Source organism: Ambystoma mexicanum, chromosome 11 (genome assembly GCF_040938575.1).
Source record: "Ambystoma mexicanum isolate Mex_15411 chromosome 11, UKY_AmexF1_1, whole genome shotgun sequence".
In the NCBI taxonomy this organism is placed as follows: Eukaryota; Metazoa; Chordata; class Amphibia; order Caudata; family Ambystomatidae; genus Ambystoma; species Ambystoma mexicanum.
Window position 1 is genome coordinate 474,968,864 of NC_090934.1, and position 20,599 is coordinate 474,989,462.

The following is a 20,599-nucleotide window of genomic DNA, read 5'->3' on the forward strand; positions in this document are numbered from 1 at the left end:
TCCACACTCTTTCAAGCCTCTACTTTAACATTCACGGTAAACCCAGCATGCTGAATAAATGCCCAATTTGAAAATCCAGTAAGCTTTAGAATGCCAGAAAAAGCCAAATTTGACATTCTCCGTTTTCATAATTCCAGAAAAGTGCACTAAAAAGTTCCAAATTAGAAATCCTGCTCGAACAGCAAAAACGGAACAAAAAACACTAAATAGAGCCTTCTATCGAACAGACCATAAAGGCAGGCAATTTGAGGAGGCTCGCTGACTCATCACACTGAGGAAATGGTTTCCAAAAGCTTGGGACAAAACGAATGGTTAATATCACATATGGGGCAGCTAAAAAGTATATCTGAAACACCACAAGTTGGGCTTGGCAAAGTGAACAGATCGGGCATCGCATGTCATCATACCTAGCTCACCTATCTGGCTCAAACTTTAAATGTAAGGCTGGACTCAAAGCAACAGAAAAGTAACATCCAGTAGGGTCTAGTGGATGTAAGAATGAATATGCAATTATGTAATATAAAATGTATTAAACTTACATTTTTCTCACACAAAATCATTGTGGTTCTCCTGAAAACCTTAGAGGGTTTTACAATTGAATGGGCGGAGAAGCCTAAACACAGTTTGACCAACTACAACTGAAAACAGTGCCTAGAAATCGCATTGAGGGATAACATGGAAAAAAGCCAAGAAGATGCCTACCTGTCCCGTGGAACGTCAAGTGCAGTGTTGTATTCAGGCGGACTACCTGGCAGCATGTTGAACAGCAGGTGATTCGTGCCTCTGTCCCACCTACATGGAATGCCAGATGTTTAGAAGTGGCAGAAAAATGTTAAATGAGTCTTGTATCCCCTCTGAAGATCTTCCAAAGTATTATCAGCAACATCAGTACAGCACATAAATACACAGGCACATTCACCAACTGCAGATGACGAAAATGAAAAACACCATGAAAAACACCTAGCTATGCCCACCGGGGAGCCCATCACTCGAACCACCCATTCAGGCTTCTAGCCCCAATTACTTTTATCATGAGATCACAGGCTATGGGAAGCATTGCAAATTGCACGTTAAACTGTAAAAGAAACAGTGAGCAGCATGCATAGTACCTGGACAAATGTGCCAAGGCTTGAGCAGTCTCCTTGATCCTCAAGGTGTTCTGGCTTAGCACGTCAATGGACGGTATGAAGAGGCAGGCCCGGTTTATGTCATCAGTATAGAAGTCGCTGTTCGAGATGGCGGTCAGCAGCTCGTTGTATTCCCGTGAGATAGGGGCGCTGACAGCCACCCCGCTTTCATCCACGTACCTCTTTAAGGAATAGATGTATACTTTGATTTTATTTTTGGGGTTGTAGCCACAACGGTAGACATCGAAGCAAGTGTGCATGCGGCAGCTCAGGTCACCCCGCTCCGGCACTGGGCTGTCTTCAGGCAATCGAACCAGTGGCACATCATGGACACTACGCTTCTCGACCGCCCAGTCAGTGGATGACTCGATGGAGTGTGGCCAAAATTGGAACATGCCAGTGGCTATCAGCCCGAGCAGGACGATGGAGAAGAGGGTAATGTAGTATACACGATGTTTGGTCTTCATTCTTGGAATAAGGGCAGGACCCCGTGTGCTGTACTTGACCGACGCGCACATAATGGGATGAGCCTCCTGCGCCTTGACCTGCTGTGGAAAAGGAGAGGGGGAGAAAAGAAAAAACATTGATATTCAGGAAGTATGCCAAATCTAAATATGAAAGTAAACTATATGGTGCCTGGGCTCTTAGCTTGGTAAATGTGCAAAGAACACTTTTAAATAGTCGGCTAACTGTGATATTTGGAAATCGACTAAAATCTGTAAAATAGCTCAGTGAGTAGTGCATATTTCCACAGATGTGTAATACATACGGGCACGTTTGAACTCTGGCATACTTTACTTAGCCTTTCGTGCTTTCAAAGTTAATACAATAAGTACAAATTATATTACCTGCTATTTACAGGCATTAGAAATGTAAGTCGCATTTAAGCACTAAGGAATGCTCGTTATTGGTTTTGGAGCATGCTGAGAAGCAAGCAGAGCTGTCGATCTGCAAAGCAAACATCTGCCCTACAATGCTCATGTCAGTCCTGCCCTGAGAAAAGTCGCATTTTGAATCCAGTGCCTGGCGCGGCACCCTCTTTCTGAGCCATTACTAAGGAAGTTGTGGTGTATGTCCTGTAGAAATTGAAAAATACAATACCATGCAAGGATAGCTCTACTGTGTCCTGAAAAATGTCCTGCTGGCCTCCAAAACTGGACAGACTGTACCCCGCTTCTACCAGACACGGGCAAACCAGATGATCAGTGTTTCAACATATAGGTGTGTACATTTAGTTAATACAATATGAAATGGCCAATATAAACCCCTCACCCAGATACCTACTGTGATAATGTAGAACTTTTAAACATTAATCGCAATGGCTTTTGCAGATGGCACATGGGAAGACCGACCCATACATTCCAGAGTCCAACCAGCTCGGATCTACGGCAACTAGTCACAACCATTTCACCACAGACAACCTTAATGCAGCCAATTAAATTGCTGTTGGTAGTTTTGAGGGCTTCGGGTAAGCCAAATAATGGCTGGTTGTATGCTTTAAAAACAAAAAGTTAAAAAAGGACATTTTGACTATACTTCCTTGGAAATCGCTACAGATGTGAAATGTCAGCGTCAAAAAGGTCACTGCTTTTCTTTGGGTGACTGATTGTGCCCCCTTGACGTTGTCTACAATACTTGCTATGCATCCACTGCCGATGAAAACGTACTGTGGATATTGGTACATTCATATTATCTATCAGATGCACTTACAGGCCACCTTATGGTTTGCAGCAAAAACAGAGGCAGTTAAGAGATGCACGGTCATCAGATATAGAGCAGACAGCTGACCACAAAACCTCCATTTATGGCAACCATATACTTTCCACCTAAAGTGCATAAAACGAGCAAATATTTTCCCACCAGTAATCAATGTCACGACTCCAGAACAAAGCTCAGGCTTGATTTGCCAAGTACAAAACATTAACTAGCAAAATGATTACCAATTAGGATAACTCGTGCCACTTAAAAAATTAAGGTTAACCAGCTTATTTGTTGATGAAATGGGAATCAATCACAGATCAAGGAAAGACCACAAAAGCACAAATGCAGACCAATTATTTTTGTGTTTTTGGATCATGGATTGGTTCAGGACACATTACTTCCCGGATACATTCGCTCTCTTAAAAAAAAAAGAAAAACAACCACATTGAATAATTGTGGCAGCCTTTCCTGACATCCCCATTTTACCTGTACAAACGAGCACTGGCAAAGCCAATACGTTTTGGCTGTAATATGTTAAGTGCAGCCCCAAATGCCCCATCATGACTAAAAGACAGTAATACATTTGAACAATTTCCAAGTGACGGCAATCACTACTTAAGTACAAGTACTTAACACACAATAGACCAACACTTTCAAACAAAAAGTAGACAAACATACTATTAAGCTGAAGAAATCTGTGACTCCATTAAACTACCAGCAATGGCAGTCAATTATAACTAAGGAACACACAAAGTTCATCTTTCAGAAAATCACAATGCCAGAAATAAAGAAAAGTAGGGAATAATTACATGGATAAGGCAGATGTGTATTCAGACACATCTGCCATCTACCACTATCCATATCAATATCAGGGCTCAACATATGCACTTGCCACTCGCTACTGAAAAAGACTCTTGGTTAAAAAGAAATGGTGCACTGTGTATTTGTGAAGAACTGAGGTGGCAAGTGACTTTGTATGCCTGTGACTGAATTTTTATCCCAGCCAACATGTTTTGGCCCGCCAGATATCATACAAGAGCCAAAACCTCAGAGCTGACAAAGCACTGCGCAGAGAGACACAAAAGGTATGTGTACAGTCAAGATTTTGGGATCCGATCTAGGAACTTTGTCGCTTGCTGCTGCCACTGCCTACCACACTGACACATGCTCACCCCCTTCCTACTTTTAACAATTATGCAATTACATGTTTCTCTTACATACTGATTGATGGTGTGGTTTCAACTGTGAAAAAGTGCAGTCTGTCTGATCGTATAATATTTTTACTTTTTGCCCTCGCAATGATTTTGTTTTTAGTTTTATGAAGATTTCTTCACATGCACATGGTGTATATGAGAACATGCTGGCTGATTGTGATTGAATATACTACACACACATACTTTTTGTCTAGTCGCCCACCAGATACCCTTAAAAATATCCAGATCCGACTACCGAAATTAGGGGTAAAAGGTTGAAGTTTACCCCCTGACTGTGGAGGGCATCATCAGCGAGTTTGAAACTTGGGAATTTCTAGAAAGACGGCCGGTATCTCCATGAACCGAAAATGGGCACCAATATGTGCGAGGGACGTCCTACCTGTCGAGCAGTAGGAGGGCTGGATAGGACGGATTGGCGAGTGAAGGGAGTTCCCGTGCCTGGAGGCTCGGGAGTATTGAGTTCTCCATGGTTGTGGGCCAGGAAGGTCGGAAGAATGCAAATGTGCGACACGTTGGAGTCGGGCTGAGCTGGTAGGACAAGGGCCGGGCAGTAACGCAGATCAAGGCGGTGATACGCCCAGGAGAGTGCTCCCAGAAGCAACACACTGGCGGTTGGGCTGATTATACAAGTTTCTCTCTTCTCTGCATTGGACTGGTGGAGGTACGGGGAATGAGAACTGGGGGGTTTCATTTGAAGCAGGACCTTAAAACTAGGTGGTATTGGCTATTAATTGGTACCCTGCCTATAGTGGTAGTCCCCAGAGGGACTGTGAGAACGAGGATAGATCGAATCGCAGCAAGAAGATTCAATTTCCTGCACCAGGAGGAGCGGCACTCTCGAATGACGAGCTCTGTGTATACTGGGAAGATTTGGCTCCAATGATATAGGTAGTAAGAGTATTACGAGGTGCCTTACCAAGGAGGAGAGTTCCAAGTGGCCTGGCTTATGCAACAGTATTAGGAGAAGTGGAATGGACCCCAGAGTTGCACTGGTGTAGCCAAGAAAAAAGTGTGATTGGGCAGGTTTTGATCCCTTTTGCTTTCAGTGGCTGGGTTGCAGGTGGATGTACAGATAGAATCATAGAAGCTGCAGGAGGATTGTGGCGAGTGCAGTATTCAGCCGAGAGACATCCAGCAAACAGGAGTCAATATAGTCAAGGGTCAGCAGAAAATGGAACAATAAGCAGACTCCAATCATAAACACGGCAAGTATGGGGCAGCAAAGGGGGAGGAAGAGAGGGAGAGTTCCAAGGCAACAGTTATAGTTACACTGGATAGTCTGATGGCGGCATGCGAGGGGTCAGAAATGCAAGACCGACACAAAAGTAGTTCTCAAAGGTTGCCATTTTATTAAATAAAAAGTGGGTGAGAAACGCCTATCTTTGCTTAACCTAACAAGGATGTCCCTACCTAACAAATTAAAACTAAACGAAAATGACCAAGTATCCAAATATTCTTTACCCCTCATACGAATACACAAAACAAAATTATACAAGGAATGTTTGGCCGTCTTCAATTCAACAAAACAATATACCAATTCAAACTCAAAGGTTTTAGAAAGTACTACTTGTGACCAGGGTTAGACTCCCTTACCCTGTATCAATTCAGGAATATCTTGAGCAAAGTTCTGATTCAATAAAGTTCTGTGTAATAACAAAGTTCTATTCAACGTAGCACTGAAAGTCTATTCCATTCACTGTATGCTTCCACTTGGCAATGTAAATGTCTGTTTCACAAATGCTTGATCAAAAATCAAAACGACCATTCCCACAGTTTCCTGCTTGGCAAAGTAAATGCCTCTCCCTCAAAACATAAGTTAATAACCAAGGCAATTGTTCTCTTCAAAAGGCCAAGTCATGATTAGTACATCATACTTTTTCAAAGAAAACACCTGTCAGGATACCACAGCAACTACTTTTGGTAATGTAATAGTTCATCAAAAGGTGATAAAGTTAGCAAGTGCTTTCCAACACTTTCTTTAAACAACCTTCTTCTTTCCTGTTACATTCGCCTACCATGACTAACTACTATTGGTCCCTTTCTGGTTTACTCACCTGCCAGGATGAAAACTCCTACTACAGCAACTGTGTTGAGTGGTAAGAATTGTTCCAAGAGTCTCCACACCAGTATCATATGTGAGGAGGTATGAACAATAACTGCTTCTCTTTACAGTCTCTTGACAATGTGGGTTACAAAGATCCCCAAGATGGTATCCCATGAAAGTGAAATCGCGCCCTTGTTGTCTCTATTATTCTTCTATAGCCTTTTGGCTGTTGGCAATGCAGGTTACAAGTTTCTCCCCCATCGGTATCTCATATAAGGAGAGTTGTTTCTCTGTTGCTTTCGTCTTATTTTTCTGCGGCCTCTTGACTTTGGGCACTGCGGGTTGCATATATCCCCAAATTGGTATCCCATATAAGAGGAATAGTGCCCTGGCTGCTGTTGGGACGGAAATTAGCCTATCCCATCCCAGCCCCCCCAGGGGCTTACAGGTAAGGAGAACCCCATATGAGGTGATGTAGTGTATAAGGAGGGAGCAATCCGTACTAGCAGACAACATGTAGAGGCACTGTAGCGCCAACAGTAGATGTGCGGCACTAGAAAACCCCTAGCACCAGACTCCATTTTGTATTAGACCTAAATGGAATAAGCTTGCAGGATTGCGCGGTTTATGAACCCTGCTCACTAAGCCCAATCTCATTAAGCAGCAGAGCCCTGTTCCCACGGAAGTCCACTTCCCCCTCATCCCTCCAGTGTTGCGAATAGTATCTTCCTAGTGCAATTCTACTCTACAGAAGAATACGGACTTCTGACACCCTTCCGATCATTCGAGTAGTAGAAGCTGAATTGAACAAAGGAACGTGCATACCTCTAATGAAATGGGCAAAAAAAATTGAGGGAAAACTAGAAGAAGTCCTCTGTAGCGAAGACCTCCTCATCTCAAACCCTGGACGAGTTAAGTTAAAACTCTCACAACAAGACTGGATACATACCAACGAAATAATACTCCAGTACAAATCTCTAAAAGATCTGCCACCTACTCACAACCGGCCAAAGGTCCCGCTGAGATATTGTGAAAAATTCCCTGAGAAAAAGCTGAGAAAATTACTTATGCGGGCCCGCTTAAATCTACTCCACACTAGAGAAATCCTGGCCACCAGAGCCCTCTCGGAAACATCAAACTGCCGAGTTTGTGGCCTAGTTGACCAAACAGAGTCAGTTCGTCATCTCCTCACCTCCTGCGCCGGACTTGCGGCAGAAAGATGGGCTTACCTGGCACCACTCGTCACATGCCCTACGACGCTTGATGAAGAAACAATATGGTTTCGATTGATTGCGGGCGATTCTACAAGATGGTCTAGAGCAGCAGCCAAATTCCTTGAAGTAGCTCTTGCGAAAGCAAGTGCCCTTGGCCCCTCTTCTTCCATTTCGTCAAAGCTGACGCCCGAACCTGATCGTTAAACCGGACCTGCGGAATTCTGAGTGGTGACTTGAGTAGCCTCTACAAGATGAAATACAGTTCGCCATGGCACATCGATTTTGTAAAAAGCCCAAATTGGGTTAATAAAAAAAAAAAAAAAAACTAATAAATAGTATCTTCCTAAGGAATGCACCCTGCAAGAGCTTGAGACAACACCAGGCTCCGCACTGCATCCATCCATCCATCCATCCATCCATCCATCCATCCATCCATCCATCTCCACTAAACTGCCAGTAGACCTCTAACCCCCCCACCCAGCCAGTCCGGAGCCGACCCCACACCCCTGACCTGACAACTCAACCTTTGCATTTCCCAAACTGTGCACAACACTCCTGGCTGCTGTATTTTTTTCAAGCATGAAAACGCATCTCTTGTAACAGGGAGGGATACATTAAAGATCAAAACCCTGGGTGGAGACCTTGAGTGCGGGAACTGAGGCATCAACGAAGCTCTGAATGTGTGGGTCAGCGTGACTGTATTTTATCCTCCCTTCCCCCTGACACCATTTCCAGTGCCACCCAGGTGCCTGCGACAATAATATAATAACCAGGCTTAGCATGTTTAGTTGAGAGAGAAACAATGTTGGCTACGTGTGCCCTGACCTTCACCGCGAGGATGAGCCCAGCTGACCCACATGGATCCTAACCGACGGGAAAGAACCAACCAATTACAGCCTGGCATCCCCTATGTAACAGGCCCATGTGTAGGGTGCCTCCAATCAGTGGAACCAATAGTACTGTATGTAATGACGATTTTCGGGCTTTTAAACCCTTGTTGATATTTGCATTCTGTACAATTAAACCTGGTTATCCTTGCAACACTATCTCCTGGACTATTTCTCTACCGGGTTGTCTTTATTCTGGAGTGTGCATAAAAAGGGACTTGCCTGCATTTTGTGACCCTTACGACGTGATTCCATCGCCCCCGTACACAGAGGTATCCAGGTGGCCTCTCCAGAAGTGCCGTGCCCACCTATGGTGACCAGTCCCAAAACGCATACGCCAAGTGGCCTTTGCAGGTGCCGTCTGAGCAAAATCTCCGCCTGCTCGTTGAAGCGGGGTACGGCCCCTGGGAGAGGCACAGGCCCATTGAGGATTTCCTGTGAACGGAAGCTTCCAGAAGAATGTGAACATATGAGTATAGCCTGAAAGGGATAACAAAGTACGGTTGGGTGTATAGAACAGTGTGAAAAGGGTGAATATGCAGTGAATGAAAGCAAAAGTGGAGTGGGGTTTGTAGAGTGTGGAGATTTTTATTACCCATGTCTTTTCATTTATTTTTTAAAAGAGAATATTAAGAATAAGAAAAAGGAGTACGGGAGCCTCCCCGAGTGAGGTGAGAGGGTGGCGCCACTTATGCACTGTCTCGACCAGTGCGGGAAGAAAACAATTCGAAACATAGGAGTTCCCGAGCTCTCCAATTATCCGGAACTGTAGTGGGTGTAATTTTAGCTTGTTATTTTAATTTGTTTTGTTGATGTATTTTAACATGTGCAGAGGAGGCCCAGGAGGGGCGTGTGCGACATGTGTGAGCGTATCAGGGGAGCATGTAGGGAATGAATGAAGAAGGTCTAGTGGGGAACATGGGAGGAGGAAAAGTGAAGTAATGTTTTTTTGTTATGAACTTTTTGACAGCATTGACTGGTATTCGATACACGATTAAAAAGGTACATGTTTAAGAGGGAAATTGGATGCATTTCTGGTTTAACTGTTGCACAGCAGTACTAGCATAGCCCCGACACAAGACACTTTCCAGACACGACCATGTGGATGGACACACCCAAAGACCATATATGTAAAGACCTGCCCCTATACTGTGAGAAAATTAGAAAGTATCACAACCAATGGGTGACTGACTAAAGGGGAGAGAATGCCCTGCTCCTGGCTCGAGCAGGGATCCTTTGGCAGACGTACCCTGGACCATACGTCCACCTACTTGACCGCAAAATGTCAGGGGAAGCAATTACAGTAGTAGAAGGGAAATATTGGAGAATGTTCGAAGAAACAGAGGTACCGGCGGAAGGGGTGGGGGGACGACATCTGATAATGACAAGAAGACAAGTATAAAGGAGGGTGGGGGAAAAGGGGAGAAGAAAAAGGGGATATACCCACTAGCTACACGGCCTGCAGAAGGGTACACTAACCCGACATATTTGTCAAGAGGAACTATAATGGCTGCCCCAAGTACTGCCCCACTCCCACCGTTTGCCGCACCCCCTGAGGTGTCAACCCACACAGGGGTAAGTGCAAGAGACCTAGAGATAGTATTAGCTTCGACCCGCACAGAATTGGCAAAGTTAAGGGCAGTCTGTGAAGCGACACAGGTGACAGAGGTCCAATGTTGGCCGTAGGAGTGCCCCCACAGCTGCCAGTGGACGAGCGGAAGTCTGTTCAGGATAGACAGCACACCCATTAGAACTGTTCATGTAGAGCGAGATGGAGAAACAGACAGTCTGGGGTATGAGAATGTGGGATCCTGTAGAGGGTACGAGGAGTATTGGAGTGACTTTGATGACACAGAAGAGGATACAGAGGGATGGGGGAGGTCGAGCAAGCGCCCCTGACTACACCAAGAGTAGAGAGCCTATGGGACGGAAGATTAAGGGAGAGGTTTAGTAGGATAGCCTTGGCACGGAAGAAGGGAAGTGCAAGCAAGGACGGGAAAGGAAAGGTAAAATTACAAACGCCCTAATACACAAGGGCGCAGGGCAACTCTACTATGTACCCAGGGCACAAATGGACACAAATAATCTCCTTAAGGCTCTCCCACAACTCGCAGCGGGGAAATGGATCTACACATTCGACAAAAACATGGCAGGGGTACCCCTAGCAATAGGAGACATTAAGAGCCTGCTAGTAGCTGCAGTGGGAGATCAGGCAGAGACAGCGAGATTAAAGCTGGGTACCGGGAGCAACACTAAGTAATGATGTCCATGATGGAGCATCATTCAACAAGATTAGAGCGCGAGTACGGGATGCGCTGCGACGCACATTCCCAGACACCCCAGACTTACAAACAATAATGCAATGTACAATGGGGGATGAGGAAGACGCTGCACAATATATTCTCGGGGTCCAAAAGATGTGGAGAGCAGAAACGGGCAGCGGATGTAATCAATCAACATCCCTGTTTTATTTTATTCTGAAAGAGGGTTACCCAAGGAAGTGCAGAAGGCACTCGATAAGATAGCTGGGTAGAAGCAAAGGGGTGGCCCGAGATTTAAAGTATCATAGTGCACCATTGCAGGAGTATCAAAAGAGCGTGAGAAAAACTGTTCAGAGGCCGCAGGCAGAGGAAGCGAAACTAGTTCAAAATAAACTAGTGAAGGTAACAGCGGTATCAACTGTGCCGCCCCTCGAGCAGACTGGAGAGGAAGGGTGTGTCTCCATCGCAACACAACCCAGGATGGCAGCGGTGTGGGCTGACAATGGACAAGGACTGTGGGGAGGAAACCAAAACGTTGTGGGGCCCCAGTGGCAGGGAGGGCAGCAGCAAGGACGAGGTGGGTTCCAAGGGCAAAGCAGAGTGGCATTTGGAGGAAAAGACCCAGGGGTGGCGGACCAGGACAGTGCTGGTCGTGTGGGAGGTGGGGACACAGAATGTCGCAGCAGACAGAGAGGTAATTAAAACTACAGTCAGCAAACTTATGGGTACCCCCACCCAGGTAGCCCCAAGGGCCCATTCAGGGAATGTCCTCAATCCCATATGAGATTCACCAAGCCTATACACAATTACTTCATCAAATCCCTGCCCCTTACTGCCCACCACACCAGCAGCACGCTCTGCAGCCATACCAATCCCACCGCAACCAACAAGCCACGGAGAGCAGACACACATTTGCAACTGCATCAAATGGAGCAGGGGCCCAATATCAGGGAGCAATGGTGGTGGGGGAAAATCCTTTCTCGTTCCCCAGAAAAGACACATACCCCAACTAGGACAGCCCACAGAGAGGACTTGCGTGTCCAGTACTGTCGATGGCCTTACATCCAGAAGAGGAACCAGTGGTGGGGGCAGAGATAGGAAATAAACAATTCATCTTCATGGTGGACTCTGGAGCTGAGAAGTCGTGCATTAGTGAAGGAAACTTTCTGCTATCAGGGAAGACTCAAGACATGCAGGGATTCTCGGGGCTGTTTTAACGGTTCCGTACACCAAAGACTTCGACATCAAGGTGGGAGGGATGGTTGTAAGAGCACCCCTCCTTTATTCATAGCGTTCTCCTGTCAACCTGCTTGGTAGGGATCTGCTTAGCAAATTAAACATGACAATATCATTCACAGACAGGGGGTGTGTCTGCGCCACACCTGGCATGTGCTCCCTCCGGGCAATGCTGGTGAAACATGCTGCGGCCAGCGAGGTGGCATTGAGGGGCATCTGTGTCAACCCAGACATGTTTGTTTATGGCATCAAAGTACTTGCCTGAGCTGTCCCCCAGATTACCAGAAAAGAGTGGAGAGTACCCGCAGACTTCATTTTCCGACGTGTGGTGCTCCCTGAAGTGGTTGCCAGTACAAACCTGTCATTAGATTTGGAAGGGCTGCTTGTGTCTGCTAAAAGGATTGTAGTGCTAGGAACTGACACCCACGGGTGCCAATGGGGTACAGTGTTGTGCATCGATCCCAATGTACCCCTACGGAAAGTGTCAGACAAGGACCTTTTTGAGTATGGTAATAATGAAGGAGAAATAATCCACGAAATGTGTATACCCTGTGACATAATGGTAAATACATAAAAGTACAAAACCCCCTCCAGGTGGTTGTCAGCGGACCACCCCCATTTAGTGAGACAGATTTGCAATATGTCCCCACACACTTACGGACAAACAGCCCACACGATGCAGGGATGTTTACAGAAGTGACCCCTGTGAGAATTTCACTAAAACCAGGAGCAATACTCCTGCGTGTAAAACAATACCCCATGTCTAGGAAGGAATTCAAGAAACACTGCAGGCCCTATTACACCAAGGTATCATAGTGCCCTCCACATCACCATGCAATATGGCTATATACCCCAATTAAAAAAGCAACTGGGGGCAGTTGGAGGATGATTCAGGATTTAAGACCCCCTTAATGACATTGTACAGAAAGAGTTTCCACTTGTTCCCAACCCGGCGTCCATTTTGTGTAGCATTCCCAAAAAAGCTACCCATTTCACAGTGGTTGATTTGAAGAATGCATTTTTCTCAGTGCCCTTCCATCCAGACTCACAGTACCTTACCGCATTCACCCTGGGCGGAAAGCGCTACGAACATTGTCGCTTGCCCCAGGGATAGCACGAAAGCCCCAGTATTTTCAATAGGATACTACATGAGGACCTAGAGAACATCCAAGTGCCGAGCACAATAATTCAATACGTAGATGACCTACTAGTCTGCAGCGACAGCGAGCAGAGCTGTCAAAGGGACTCCATTGCACTATTACAGTTGCTAGCCAGGAAAGGGTACAAAGTGGACAAGGCAAAGCTCCAGTACTGTCCACTGGAAGTGCTCTACTTAGGGCAACTCATCTCCATGGATGATGAGCGGAAAATCCCTGGTAGGGCAGCGACAGTGCGGGCCACCCCCAAGCCACAAACACAGTGAAAGACATGCATAACCCTAGAAATTTCTGCAACTATTGCAGAGCTTGGATCTTGGATTATTCGGCATATACCAGAGTACTCCTACAAGGCATCAAGGAAGCCCAAAAGGAGAGCAGCAAAATTGAGTAGACAGCAGACTGATAACCAGTTTTATAAAGGATGTGATCTCAACAGCTCCTGTGTTTGCCACCCCGATTACACACAGGAATTCTACATTTTCTCCCACTCAAACAGCACACTCATGACAGCAGTATTCACCCAAAAGAGCACAATGCGCAACAAACTACAAGCATATTACAGTGGTACGCTTGATTCTGTCATGCAGGGGCAGTTTGCGTGTGAACAAGCCCTTGCAGCCGCAGCCTTTACCATTGAAAAAAGTTCCACGATTGTCATGGGGTGCTCAGTAATGCTATACGTCGAGCACTCACGTTTTGCAATACTGGACCGCTCAAGTCTACACTCAAGAAACAAAGACTATCAGCATATTAAATAATACTGTCCAGCCCCCATATCCATGTAGTACGGTGCAAAACAGTGAATCCTGCCACTTTTCTCATTCAGCCATGCACGACTGAGGACTTAGAGCAGCATGACTGTGCATCCTATGAAGGGGAAGGAGATTATATTCCCAAAGCAAAAGACAGACCCCTAGAAGATGGAGAAGTGCTCTTCGTTGACGGGACAGCATCAATTGACCAGGAAACCGGGGAAAAACATGTTGGGGCGGCAGTGGTGCACCTAGAAGAAAAATACGAAACACTGATCATGAAAAGACTACCCAGGCATTATTCTGCACAAGCAGCTGAACTGGTGATACTCAGAAGTCCTGCAGGCCTTAAAATGAGAGCTATGTTACCATCTATTCAGACTCTGCCTAGGTCACCACCACAGTGCATGCAGGTCTGTCGCGCTGGAAAAGGAGACGATTCCGGAGAGCAGATGGCTTGCCGGTACAGCACGCAGTGATGCTCAACACACTGATTTCCGCCCTCGCAGAACCTTCTGCGGTGGCAGTCGTAAAATGCACAGCACATACGCAGAACATGGACGGAATCTCATTGGGGAATGCCGCCGCAGACACAGCAGTAAAAGCTGCAGCATATCTCCCAGTAGAACCATTACCAGAATACATTGTGACCGCCGCAAACGCCAGGCCAGACACAGAGGCATACACAGGCCTCCCCATCGCACATATTATTGAACTAAAACGTAGGGCACCCCCAGAAGAACAGGACATTTGCATGGAATCACCCACATATCTCTAATGGAGACAGCAGAGTACAGGAAAGGTAGTAATGCCTGGGAACTATTGCATACAGCCTTCGAGCAGTTGAATTTCCAGTCGCATAGCTCTAAAAAACACATTGCATCGGACATTCACGAGGATTGGTTTGGCCCAAACTGGCAGGAGCACCTAGAAACGATGGTGGTCCAATGCACAACAGGTCAAGTGTTTAGTACAGGGATGACACTGAGAACTCAGAGGAACCTTGCCCCGCCCCGTCGGTCCATTCCGTGAGCTGCACATTGACTATGCAGACACGGGAGAAAGATGCAATGGGGCACAATATGCAATTGTGGTGGTATGTCCATATTCGTGATGGGTTGAGGCAGGCCCATGTGCCCACCCAGATGCCAAGTGTGCTGCAAAATTTCTCGTCAGAGGTTTTCCCCCGCTGGGGAGTGTGTAACATCGCATGGTCCAACAATGGGACATATTTTTTCAATGAACAGTTCAAATAAAGAACTACCCTGTTAGAAATTAAACATCGTTTGTGCCCCATTTACCACCCACAAGCAAATAGGATGGTGAAGAGAATGATTAAGGCCTCCTTAAAAGCAGACTTTCCAAATTATGCTACACCCTGAAAAAGAATTGGGTGTACTGCCTCCCCTGGCTCCGTTTCATTTGCGCACACAACCCAGTAAGGACCACCACCTGTCCCCCATGAAATAGTAACTGGCAGGGGCATACATACACCCCCATCACCGGTCAGGAGAGCATCGGATGCCCATAGGGCAGCAACAATTCTGGGAGAAGAATTCAAGCAGCACCATGCCCAGCTCACATGTGCGATCAGATGCATCTCAAAACAAATGGCGCTGTCACACACAGAGGAAAGAGAGACTACCCCACTGACAGACACCACCCCTGCACCACCATTGTTGCCTGGAGAGTGGGTCTATGTCAGAAGTTTTGTTCGAAAGTGGAACAACCCCAGGTTCCATGGGCCCTTTGAATTGGTGTTTTACACCCCTCTCTCAGTAAAGGTAAAGGGGCTGAGATATTGAATACACCTCTCTGATGTTCGTAGGGTACCACAGGATACCATATCAGGCGTTCAGACTGAAAACAACAACACTACCTCAAAACAGTAGCTCTATGCTGATCATATTTGTGCATGTGAGAATATTTACAGTACATGCATTGTTGCTAGAGCAAGAGCTACGTAAACTAATATCTCTCTCGTCACTCGCTCGCAGTTCTCACTCCCCCACCCCATCGCCGCCCTCACAGTTTTTCTCCAAATTCTGCAGGTGCAACAATGATGGAGTTGGCACCGCTGAGAGATTCTTCAAATATAGTTAGAAATAACATTAGTAATACTAGGGCCTACAGCTATGACTGGCCTACATTTTACAGCAATTTTGTTTACGGTACTCATGTTTGCGTTAGGTATTTATAGGGGACATCTTTTATCTGGGCAGGCCATCTAAAAGTAGGGGGAGGGGTCTAAAAGAACAAGGAACAGGAGTACACCCTTGAAAGCTACAGGATTTGTTTTGAATATAACAGAATACCCTCCAATGTCACTGTATTTCTTTCAAATGTGACTGAAGTGCCATCCTGAGTCCTTAGTTCTACTCTTATGTCCCCCACAGTGGCTAAAACCACCCGGACCCCTACCTCCCTTCCTGACACGAATGAAAGGATGAATGAGAGAACACCAGCAATAGCATTTGAACTCCCCACAAGGCCAACCAATGGAACAATGTATAACGACACGCTTGTAAATAGTAGCAGCTCCCAAACCACAATATGCAATAGTATAATGTTCTAACTACTAATGCCAGGTGTAAAACAATCCCTATACAATACCAACATCCCTAGAGATGCAATGACAGTAGGAAAAAAGTCCATGTTGCGCAGTAACAAAGAAAAGGCATGCGCGCTAAGACAAATATGATGCATAGGAAGACATTCATCATCTCAAACACTCGAACAGTTGGTACTCCGACATGAGTGCAATGGGAAGGCGAAGGACTAATGGGGGTTGCTATGTCTGTTCCTTAATACTGCATGCATCTGGGGCACACAAGGTCATAGCACCACAAGAAGTACCCGTAATAGAAACACAATGTCTGATTCATCTTGCAGTATGTAGGATCAAAGGCACCTTTCAGGCACGCAGCGTCCATCGAGCCAGACCTCCGAAAATGCAAAACGAGTTCCACCAACCCCAACTGTTTTAAGGAAGCGCACCTGGCAATACAAGGAGCGAAATATGTTGACAGTAAATGTTAAAGGATATTTGGACCGCTCACTATCACCACCAGAGTGGTCCCCTGGTGGCAAGAGACAACCCTTGTGTATAAGGCAAAAGGACTTGTCGTATATCCAGAAAAAACAATAGCCCTTATAAAACAGGCATGTGCACAAATATGGACAGAGCATGTCACAAAACTGACATGGATCAAAGCAATCGAAAAGCCAGTGAAGGTGCACCAGGAAGAAAGCTACAAGCTATGTTTTTACAGCTAGGGGACGGTCTCAGTGGGATCAAAAAGACAACATAATAGAACCATACTAATTCCAGATCTGCGAAAAGGCACTGCAGCGTTGATGGACTACTAGTGGGTCTGCATCAAGCAGGCGTACTTGCACCTCCAGCCATCTTGGAGGGGCTACTTTTCGATTCCAACGCTGCCCTGTTAGTAGTGCCAGAAGAACACAAAGGGGGGCCCTTGCCTGATGAAGAGCAGACAGTGCCCCTGACCACAGAAGTACTGCCCACTGTGCTACCTCGAGACTTCCACATCCTCCTTGAAAAGGAACGTCATGATCAGCTGAGGAGAAAGAAACGGTCCTCAAATTATCGCTCTCAAGACTCATACGATCTGCTCGCACAAATACCAGACAAAAACAAACTTTAAGATTCAGCCGGGACATTTTTTGTATCCTTAATACCCAGCATTCAGACCAGAGCAAAGGCAAAATGGTTCTAGATAGTTTGGTTGGAACTGATACAGCTGGCGAACGATAATTAACTTGGGTTCAACGTCACAAAAGTGGAACTAAGGGCCTTAAGACTAGGTACAATGCAGAACAGGTGTGTGTTGGAACACCTTACTGTTATGGAGGGCGCCGTTTGCAAAAAGATCAGGAGTTCATGTTGCACATTCATACCTTCTGAAAACACTGAAAATGGGACACTCACAGGTCATTGAAGCAGTGCATGAACTAGGGGTGAAAATGAAAAAGGAAGCCAGGGTCCAGGAAGAAAACTGGTTTACGATGGCTTTTAACTGGGTCCCATCATGGCTTGAAACATGCTGAAACTGCTGGTCCCTATCTTTGTGGTTATCCTGGTGATCTTTTGCACGTGCCAATTGGGTCTCCGGTGTTGTGCCAAAGCTGTGCTTAGTAGTGCAATGATGATGGTGACTATTGGGAGTAATAAAGTACCTTGTGATACAAAGGAAGTAGCAATATAAACTGAGCAAAATGACCACTCCGTCCACCACATAGTCCCAATCCCTAATGGGGATGTAGTTGATAACCTGTACCACAAGACCATTGTACCTCCTCTGATGCCAAAAATTAGAAAGAGGTATGGGTGGATTTGGCGGGTGATGGAGGATGCATATACAGGACCTGCACATCTGAAAATGATGCTCAGCGGAGGGGAGCTGGGAGGAGGGAGTTACAGACATGTGTGCAGAGCGTGGATGCGAATAAAGGTATCATCAGCATGGGACAAAGCAGCAAGGCATGCAAATGAGCGTAAATATGGTGGGGGAGAATACATTACTGTAGAAGTAACGAAAGGGGGGAATGTTGGTATGGAAATGAGCCTATCCCATCCCCTAGGCGCTTTCAGGTAAGGCGAACACCATATAAGGTGTTGTAGTGTATACGAGGGGAGCAATCCGCACTAGTAGATAACATGTAGAGGCACTGTGGCGCCAACAGTAGATGCGTGGCACTAGAAAACCCATAGCACCTGACTGCATTTTGTATTAGGCCATAATGGAATAAGCTTGCAAGATCGTGCTTTTCACGAACCCTGCTCAATAGGCCAAATCTCATTAAGCCGCAGAGCCCCGTTCCCACGGAAGTCCACATTCGCCTCACCCCTCCAGTGTTGTGAATATTTAGTATCTTCCTAAGGAACACGCCCTGCAAGAGTGTGAGACAACACCAGGTTCTGCACTGCATCCATCAATCTCCAGTGAACTACCAGTAAGCCTCTAACCCCTACCCAGACAGTCCGGAGCCAGCCTCAGACCCCTAACCAGACCACCCCACCATTGCATTTCCCAACCTGTGCACAACATGGCACCACACAAATGTGTCTATAGAAGATCTAAGCATGCACAGCTTTATTTTTCCAAGCATGAAAACACATCTCTTGTAACATGAGGTACAGGGAGGGATAAATTAAAGATCAAAACCCTGGGTGGAGACATTGAATGCGGGAACTGCGGTATCAATGAAGCTCTGAATGTGTGGGTCAGCGTGACTGTATCTTATCCTCTGTTCCCCCCTGGCACCATTTCCTGTGCCGCCCAGGTGCCTGCCACAATGATATAATAAGCAGGCTTAGCATGTTTAGAGAGAAACAATGTTGGCTACGTGTGCCCTGACCTTCACCGCAAGGATGAGTCCAGCTGATCCACGTGGATCTTGACCGACAGGAAAGAGCCAACCAATTGCAGCCTGGCATCACCTATGGGACAGGCCCATGTGTAGGGTGCCTCCAATCAGTGGCACCAATTAGTAATGTTTGTAATGACTATTTTCAGGCTTTTAAGCCTTTGTCTTTAGCAGGACGAGTAAGAGCGCTCTTGAGCAGCAGTCCTTTGCTGATATTTGTATCCTGTACAAATAAACCTTGTTATCCTTGCAACGCTATCTCCTGGCCTATTTCCCTAGTGGGTTGTCTTTATTCTGGAGGGTGTGTAAAAAGGGACTTGCCTTTTTTCTGGTTTCATTTATTCTGTATTCAAAATCATTAGTTGAAGTAAAAATATCTTTTGCGGAGCGCCTCAGGTTCACCTGGCGTCTCAGACCCACTCACTGGTCTTCTGTTGAGTCTCCCTTTCAATCGCAGATACTGCAGGGTCTCTCCTCGGTTCTGTCTGCACAGATGCCAGCTCTGGTATGACTGTCGTGGTGTGCACAATCCTTCAGTGGAGCTCTGACTACTCTGTGAGGTCTCCGGCTCCGCTTCTGACCAGAGCGGTTCACAGCATGTTGGGAGCTAGTCTCCCACACAGTGTAGCTTTCCCCAATGTCGCCTCCAGCTCTGCTTGCTCTGCATGGCCAAGCGTCTTCTCCTGCGATGCCCTCAGCTGGTACTTCTGCATCCACAGCGAATCCCGCCTTCAGTACTGCTGCCGCTTCCGCTACTCCATCGCGTATCCTTCTTTCACCTGAAACTCATCCTTGAATTTAAATGTCCAGCTCAGGTGCTTCACACTACAACTAGACCGTTCATTAGTTTTAATGGTACCTTTCTTTAATCCTCATCAACTCTGAGTTCCTCTTCCTCGTCCAGTACCCCAGGCATTATGGGTTCTGGAGTCCAATGTGGTTTTTATAGCAGGCACATTTGTTTGTTTACAGTAAGCCATCAAGGTTTTAGGAACATTAGGCGAATCATGAGTTAAGTAAGTCATCAACTCTTCCTGATAGGAGTACCCTCCCATGTGATCCTCCCACATACCACCACCTCCAGGGTCAGGAAGCAACTGCCTTTCCCTGGCCACATGAGAGGAGGCCCATACCGGAGTCTTGGTGATGACCTCACTGGATTCATCAGAGGGAGTCTAGGATTTCTCTGGAAGGGGAAGTTCAATAAGTGGGTGCTTTTGGATCCCTTTGAAGTTGTGTTTTCTTTTGTTAATACCTCACTTTCCGGCTACAGCACTGCGAGCTCCGAGCAGCTCTTGCTGTGAACACGAAGCTTCCTGGAGGAGGCTGTGTGGGACACCACCACGTGACTTGTCACGTGACTTGAGAGGACCCATTTAAACAGCGGTAGAGCACCCTTGCGGCGTTAAGCCCTGGAAGGCAGTAAGGGCTGGAGTCGCTGTTTTGCTGTTCGGCTGTGAGTAATCTGGTCTACAGCTACTAACTTCTGACCTACGTCCTTCTTAAGCTTCCAGGGTACGGGGTGGAGAGTCGGACTCTGGCAGCTCCACAAGCCGTCGGGCGTTCCCCACCCTGCAACCGAGTGCTTATTTTAAACCCATTCCTTAAATGT

At 46.3% G+C, this 20,599-nt stretch overlaps 1 protein-coding gene across 2 annotated transcripts in view; it reads right to left on the reverse strand.

Moving 5' to 3' along the window:
- Positions 1-20,599, reverse strand: part of EXT2 (exostosin glycosyltransferase 2) — a 1,411,400-nt gene that overhangs the window by 1,308,238 nt on the left and 82,563 nt on the right. For both annotated transcript variants that reach the window (XM_069623317.1, XM_069623316.1), the window contains exons 2-3: positions 1,110-1,675; positions 703-792 (exon numbers count right to left, since the gene is read on the reverse strand). In XM_069623317.1, coding sequence (XP_069479418.1) covers positions 703-792; positions 1,110-1,645 — 626 coding nt within the window. In that variant the 5' untranslated portion in view covers positions 1,646-1,675. The remainder of the gene's footprint in view (positions 1-702; positions 793-1,109; positions 1,676-20,599) is intronic.